Source organism: Sceloporus undulatus, chromosome 1 (genome assembly GCF_019175285.1).
Source record: "Sceloporus undulatus isolate JIND9_A2432 ecotype Alabama chromosome 1, SceUnd_v1.1, whole genome shotgun sequence".
NCBI lineage: Eukaryota > Metazoa > Chordata > Lepidosauria > Squamata > Phrynosomatidae > Sceloporus > Sceloporus undulatus.
In genome coordinates, this window is record NC_056522.1 from 71,226 (window position 1) to 78,782 (window position 7,557).

Genomic DNA, 7,557 nt, shown 5'->3' on the forward strand with positions numbered 1-7,557 from the left:
GACTATGGGTCTGGTGGCAATCTCTAAAAAATCCAAACTGCTCCACAACAGGACCCCGCATAAGACTAAATCGCGCTCCATCTCGACCTCACATAAGCCTGCCACAGATCTTCCCTACCCTCCAGATCGCTTCCAGGCTAGTTCGAGCTGCTCAAACCGGTTTGCTTTAGTTCTTGCCCACCGCCACTCGAAGGCGTCATCCAGCTCAGGCGACATCCAGGTTGTCCGTGGTCCACTGGCATCGGAAATCTGACTTGAGTATCACACACCTGCGCAATGGACTTCGATCTAGTCTCCATCGCTAGTCTTGGTTCTCGTCGGCCCTTCGACCCTCGAGCGGGAACCTCCATAAAGCAGCTCACCTTACACAAGATCAGTCACAACGCTCTCCTATAGTTGTGTGGCCACTGACGCGGCAACCGTCTGCGGCGGGTCCATGCCTTTTTTCGACACACCAATCCCACCTTTGGTCTTGTTGACCACGTGACGATTAGGATACGGAAGGACTGGGACCGACGCTAACCAATCTCATCCGACATGTCCCACGCGCTGCATAACCACCGCGGCATTGGTCCAAGCACGACCCCACCCCCCCCCAACCCCGCGGCGCTCCACTAAAAGCGTTCGAATCCCATTGGAGGCGCGCGCCTAGGACAAAAAGCACTAAGGCATTAGTCCTACTTTGTCGGGGAAATGGTAGTCCACCCTCAGGACCAGACCAACACCACCTGTGGGGATGTACTACGAAAACAAACACCAGAAGCCGCCCACCCCACAAAACCCCTTTCCCTCCCCCCCCCCTCTCTCTTCTTTCGGTCGCCTGCCACACCTCCTAGACCATCACGCTCGAATATGGGACCTGGTGCACATGCACGAGACGTTTTGCTCCAAGCGGTTAAAACCACCACGAGTGCACTCAAAACTTTCTGCAGCGACACTGCCTCAGCGGTCCCCCCTTCGTCTTGTCACGAGTGGCCCCCGGCCTCCACCCGGGCGACAACGTACCACGATCTCTTTTGCTCGGTCGGGAAATCCCAAGACCCCCAGACACATGCCTCATAACGACGGACCGCTGTCCAACTACATTGTCCCCAGTTCTGCTCCCGGTGCCAGCACGACAGACTCTCGGCGTGCATTGGGTTCCAGTGGTCGGGGGATAGGGGATAGCGCTATAGCCTTTTCCCCCCTTCCACGCTAATCAACATGACGGTCTCCAAAAGGACTTTGGATTGCAAGCCGACGCGATCCTGATCACTCATCTTGGTGGCGGGACAAACGTGGTTCCTTGCCTGCTTCACCCTATCTCGAGCCAACTTTCTCCGACTCGAGCCAGGCCGGATCTCCTCACGTTTCAGGGAGGACGGGTTGTTCGACCACCCGACATCGAGGACCCTCCCCCTGGTGGCATGGGGATCCGTCCCTAGTCGACAAACAAACCTACGACCTCGGGTACGGGATGTCATTACTGGCTGCCGAAAACCGGCCCACCCAGAAATCTACGGTTGTGAAGTGCAACGATCCTGCGGTTCCGTCGCCAAACCGCTTCTTAACACTCGCTCAGGTAACTACACGGTTGTCCCGGAATTCTGATGTCTCACGCTGCGGGCCTTTGTTACCTCAGTAAAATGCTACCTGCCGCGATCTGCTCTCTTTTCATTTCGAGGCAAGCTCCTTCTTTCTTTAAGACCCCCTTGTCAAAAAAGTTTTGAGGGGATGCAACAACCTATTCCCTCAGCGTCCTTACCGCCTCGGTTGGAGCCTCGCGACGGTGTTGGGGGGGCCTTACAATCTAAACTTTCGAACCCTTAGACACCACCAGACATTAGATGTTGTACTGGAAAAACGGTTCTGTTCTTGGTGGCTATCCCCCGTCTGCCCGCGTGCGGCGCGAACTTTGCGCCTTTACGTCGGACGAGCCTTTTCCTTAGGTTCCACTGGACAGTTTGGCTCAGGCCCGGATTCTTACTTTTTTCCCTAAGTGTTTCTGCCTTCCATATGTTCCAGGACATTGTTTGCCTACACTGGCTCGAACAGACCACGATGCCGGACCGGGTCTCCATACCCGGATGTTCGTAGGGCCCTAGCCTTCTCCCTGGGACCGAATACGGACTCGATCGAGGCCGTTCTGAGAGACTGTTCCAGTGCTATTCTACACAAGACAGGACTGCCGGTGTGTCGGCTCAGAGACTCTCTACTGGTCTCTAAGACTGTTGGCCCTCATATGAAACTCTTGGGTTAAACCTGCCCGGATAGAGTTGTTCCCATGCCACGAGGGCGATAGCAGGCTTCTCGGTTCCTGTCTGGCATCCTCTGGAGGACATTTTGCAAGGCTGCTGTGTGGTCCAAACCTTTAAGTTTCATTAGTCCATATAGGCTTGGACCTCCACAAAGAGCACAAAAGGGATTGGCAGCTTTTGGGAGGGCTGTTTTGTTATAGGACTACACTAAATTAAGACACTGTTTTACCTGATTCTCTAAAATCTTTGCTCTCCCAGGACTCTTGTATGAATGTATGGCGGTCCTCGTTGGATGGTTTTTCTGAGGTGGGAATTTTATTCCAAGTATAAAAAAATAAACACAATTCTTCATATTATGTTGTTCAGTTACTATTGATTATTGCTTACTGAGGTTCTCAGCTCTCAGACACTCCCGCCCTCCACTGGACTTAGCTTGCCAAGTCTCAACCCAGTTTTAGATTCGCACGAGACCACGGAAGAAGAAGGACAGGTTGCTTACATGCTAACTGGTTTCTTCGAGTGTCTCATCTGCGAATACATACAAATCACCGGGCCCATCCTCCCCTCAGTGTCCTGCTCACCATGGCTATTATCTTGTCGCTTTTCACGGCGGAAAAAGTGGGAAACTGGGGAAAAGAGCGGGGGGGGAAACCGACGGTCTTTATAGGGGCAGGGCGGGGGTTACCGCCAAAAAGTTTTTCAAATGTTGCAAAGAGGTTACTTTGCATATTGATCACAGATAGTTTCCGACGGCATGCGCAGGCGCAGTACAACCCATTTGTATTGATTCGCCAGAGAACCACCTCGAAAGAAAGAAACACAGTTTTACAGGTAAGAGCAACCTGTCCCCATCTCAATCTATCCTATCTATTACATTATCCTCTATTCTCATATTCTTTTTCTTTCTTGCTCTAATGAAGGACTGCTTTTTCTTTGGCTTCTTCATTTCCTTTATTATTATTTTATTATTATTTAACCTTTTTATAAGCGCTGACGATTACCACAGCGCTTTTACAACACTCCTTTAGTCAGATGGTTCCCTGCCCTCGTTACAACTAAGAAAACGACACGGGGCAAAAGGAGAAGGGGCGGTGGGGGGGAAGGGGTCAGGTCAGCGATCTCCTCCACCTCCCAGGGCGTGGGCCAAGGCAAATGGAGATGACTTTATGGCCAGTCCATGAAGCTGCTTCTTTACCCCCCCCCCACTTCATTGTCCCTGTTTGATTAGGAATACGATGATGATGATGATGATGATGATGATCATAGAATCATAGAAACCCCCTTCTGCCATGCAGGAAATCCAAATCAAAGCAAATGGCCATCCAGCCTCTGTTTAAAGACCTCCAAGGAAGGAGTGCATTCCACTGTCGAACAGCCCTTACTCTCAGGAAGTTCCTCCTAATGTTCAGGTGGAATCTCTTTTCCTGCAGCTTGCATCCATTGCTCCATTGGGTCCTGTTCTCTGGAGCAGCAGAAAACAAGCTTGCTCCCTCCTCAATATGACATCCTTTCAAATATTTAAACAGGGCTATCATATCACCTCTTAGCCTTCTCTTCTCCAGGCTAAACATCCCCAGCTCCCTGAGTCGTTCCTCATAGGGCTTCATGGTTTCCAGACCCTTCACCATTTTAGTTGCCCTTCTTTGGACATGCTCCAGTTTCTCAATGTCCTTTTTGAATTGTGGTGCCCAGAACTAGACATAGGATTATTCCAGGTGGGGCTTGACCAGAGCAGAATAGAGTGGCACTATTACTTCCCTTGATCTAGACACTATACTTCTTCTTCGTGGTCTCTGCGAATACATACAAATGGGTTTCACTGCGCCTGCGCAGTGCTGCTCGGAACCTACTGGAATCACTGGGCAGAGTTAACTCTGCAACATATAGACACTTTTTGGCGGTAACTCCGCCACCCGTTATAAGGCCCCTGCCTTCCCGCTCTTTCCCCAGTTCCTTTTTTCCGCCGCACTAGCTGCTTCTGGGAACTTTCGCTTGCTTTGCTTGCTTGGAATCACGGGATCGGTCTTGCATGACCTCTGTTCCCTCCTCAGGTTTAGCAACGTTATTGCTATTTGATTTGTGCATGAACAAAAAGACTGACTCTTTTTATGGTCCAAGGTGTTTATTGTTGCAATAAATATACCTTTGGTTTACCATAGCTTTGGTCTCAGGACACTCCCTCCGCTGTATACCTAAGCTAGTCAGTCTAAACCCATTTGTATGATTCGCAGAGACCACGAAGAAGAAGGACAGGTTGCTTACCTGTAACGGTATTTCTTCGAGTGGTCATCTGCGAATACATACAAATCCCACCCGTCCGTCCCCTCAGTGTCCTGCTCACATTGGCTCTCTTTCCATCGCCTGCTTGGCGGAAAAATTGCGGAACTGGGGAAAAGAGCGGGAAGGCAGGGGCCTTAAAACGGGTGGCGGAGTTACCGCCAAAAAGTGTCTATATGTTGCAGAGTGAACTCTGCCCAGTGATTCCAGTAGGTTCCGAGCAGCACTGCGCAGGCGCAGTGAAACCCATTTGTATGTATTCGCAGATGACCACGAAGAAGAAATACTGTTACAGGTAAGCAACCTGTCCTCCTTTCTTGAGGATCGTTAGAAAGTCAAGAAAGTAAGCAAGATTGTTGAATCTCACTAGCAGAGCTTACTCAGCAGAAAAAATGATGATGATGATGATGATGATGATGATGGGGCAAGCAGGAATAAAGACTTTATCTAGCTCCCTCCTCTCCAGCCACGTCTCCCCAACAAAAGCACTTGGTTAAAAGGGAAAAAGAAAACAAGCTGACTTCCAAAATCATGTGTATGAAGAGATAGACAGGTCTAGCTTCATGCTGCAAGAATCCGGAGGTAGAAAACATGCACATCAGGAAAGATGCTCTCTCAGCCTCTTCTCAGCTCCAGGCAAAGGCATGCTGACCAGTTGGTGAGCATCTCTGCTGCTTCTTCTCCCAAGACAAAGGTGTCCTCATGGTCAACAGGAAAATGAGGAGGGGGAGTGAGGAGGGGGTTGTTAGTAAGCAATAAAACTACCATAGACATGCATTACTAGAAAGTCTTGGCAGGCAAACCATAGACATGCGAAGTTGCTATATCCCAACAGAAAGCGGTGCCAAACCAGGTTATTATTTCTCCAGTGTGGACGCAGCCCAGGTTCGATTCCCAGCTCGGCCATGGAAACCCCTTGGGAGACCTTGGGCCAGAAGTCCCACTCTCTCAGCCTCAGCGGAAGGCGACGACAAGCCTCCCCTGACCCAAAGGGCGATCCCCGGGGACCGGGGGCCTTTCCCCGCCCGGGGAAGGCGGAAGGGTCTGGCAGAGGGCCCCTCTGACCCTGGCTCCGGTCCCCCCTTCATTTTGCAGGCCTCGAACCCTCTCTGGCAGTCGCGGGGCTCGGCCTCGGTGTCCTCGGGGGGCCGGTTCCGGTGCCCCTCCTGCCGCCACGAGGTGGTCCTGGACCGGCACGGCGTCTACGGGCTCCAGCGGAACCTCCTCGTCGAGAACATCATCGACATCTACAAACAGGAATCCTCCCGGTGAGGAACACACGGAGGGGGAGTGGGAAGGAGACCCCAGACCCAGACCCTCCCATGCTGCCCCCTCCCCCCCTGGACCCCTCCCCACCCCCCCTTGGTGACCCCCGGGGTCTCCAGCCTCTGGCCTCTCCCCCCTCAGTCTCCCGGCAGCCCCCTCCCTCCTGTGAGCCCCAAAGGCAGCAGACCCCTGTCCTGTGTCGGGGGGTGTGTCTTCATCCTCTGGTCTCCTCCCCTCTGTGTCCTGGCAGCTCCTCCTGCCCTCCCTCCCTCCCTCCCTCCACCCATGGACCCCTCTGCCAGAGTCCCCTGTTGACCCCTTGGGGGCTTTCCCTCCCTCCCTCCCCGGCTGCAGCCCCCTGCCCTCGAAGGGCTCGGCGTCGGAGCATCCCTTGCTGTGCGAGGAGCACGAGGAGGAGAAGATCAACATCTACTGCCTGAGCTGCGAGGCGCCCACCTGCTCCATGTGCAAAGTCTTCGGCGCCCACAAGGACTGCCAGGTCGCCCCCCTGGGCACCGTCTACAAGAGGCAAAAGGTGGGGCTCGGGGGTCTGGGGTCGGGGGTGGGGGCTCCGGGGCTGCTCCCCCGCCCCAAAAGCCCCCTTGGGACTCGGACAGAGTGGCGGGGGAGGGAGGGGGCTTGCCTGACTTGGGGGTCCCGGCGCCCCCTCCCCGGCCTGACCCCGGCGATGCCCCATCTGCAGGGGGAGCTGAGCGACGGGATCGCCATGCTGGTGGCCGGCAACGACCGCATCCAGGCCATTATCTCGCAGCTGGAGGAGATCTGCAGGAGCATCGAGGTGAGGAGGGGGTCTCGGGGGTCTCTCCTCCTCCTCCTCCTCCTCACCGCCCCTTTCTTTCGCAGGAGAACGGGCGCCGCCAGAAGCAGCAGCTGTGCCTTGGGTTCGAGTCCCTGTGCGCGGCGCTGGAGGAGCGGAAGAAGGAGCTTCTGGCCGAAGTGGGCCGCGTCCAGGAGGAGAAGGTCCAGCGGGTCCGCGCCCTCATCCGCCGCTACGGAGACCATCTCGAGGCCGCCTCCAAGCTGGTCGAGTCGGCCATCCAGTCCATGGAGGAGCCCCAGATGGCCCTCTACCTCCAGGTATGTGTGTGGGGGGTGGAGAAGGGGCCAGGGTCAGGGCCTTTGGGGGCGCTGGCTGGCCCCACTGACGCCCCCTCCTCCTCCTCCTCCTTCTCCCCCGCAGCAGTCCAAGGAGCTGATCAGCAAGTGAGTGGCACCATCGCCCGCATCCTCCTCTCGGCCCTCCTGCCCGGACCTGGTGGCCTGGGAGGGACCCCTCGGACCCCGGGACCCCCAGCAGCTGACCCTCCCAGGGTTCATCCCGAAAGTGTGGGGGGCCAAAGGTCTCAGGGCACCTTTTGCCCCTCTCTTGAGGGCAGCGCTGCAGTCAGTCGAAGGGCGCCTCCCAAGTTGCAAAGAGGCCCCTGGGGAGGGACGGGCCCCCTGTCCTCCCCTCCGCCGGTGTCCTCGAGGGAGGGGCAAGGCCCGTGGGTTGACCAGGCCTCCCTGCCCCCCCTCAGGATCCGGGAGATGTCCCAAGTGCCCCCCGGAGGACGCCCGGAGCCCGGCTTCGAGAGCATGGACCGCTTCGCCCTCCGCCTCGAGCACGTGGCCGAGATGCTCCGGACCATCGAGTTCCAGCCAGGTCAGACGGGAGGCCGACCCCAGCCCTCCCCCTCTGGGTCAGAATGCCCACTGGACTCCCCCCATGGACCGCCCTGGGGACCCTTATTATTATTTTTATTATTATTATTATTAT

At 55.2% G+C, this 7,557-nt stretch overlaps 1 protein-coding gene across 2 annotated transcripts in view; it reads left to right on the top strand.

Moving 5' to 3' along the window:
* Window positions 1-5,284: 5,284 nt before the first annotated feature.
* TRIM54 (tripartite motif containing 54) overlaps window positions 5,285-7,557 on the top strand; it is a 192,486-nt gene continuing 190,213 nt past the window's right edge. Inside the window, exons 1-6 of one of the 2 annotated variants that reach the window (XM_042447006.1) lie at window positions 5,297-5,782; window positions 6,135-6,315; window positions 6,484-6,579; window positions 6,645-6,878; window positions 6,982-7,004; window positions 7,319-7,443. In XM_042447006.1, coding sequence (XP_042302940.1) covers window positions 5,325-5,782; window positions 6,135-6,315; window positions 6,484-6,579; window positions 6,645-6,878; window positions 6,982-7,004; window positions 7,319-7,443 — 1,117 coding nt within the window. In that variant the 5' untranslated portion in view covers window positions 5,297-5,324. Of the gene's footprint in view, window positions 5,783-6,134; window positions 6,580-6,644; window positions 6,879-6,981; window positions 7,005-7,318; window positions 7,444-7,557 lie in introns of both variants that reach the window. The other variant, XM_042446997.1, reaches the window with a different exon arrangement.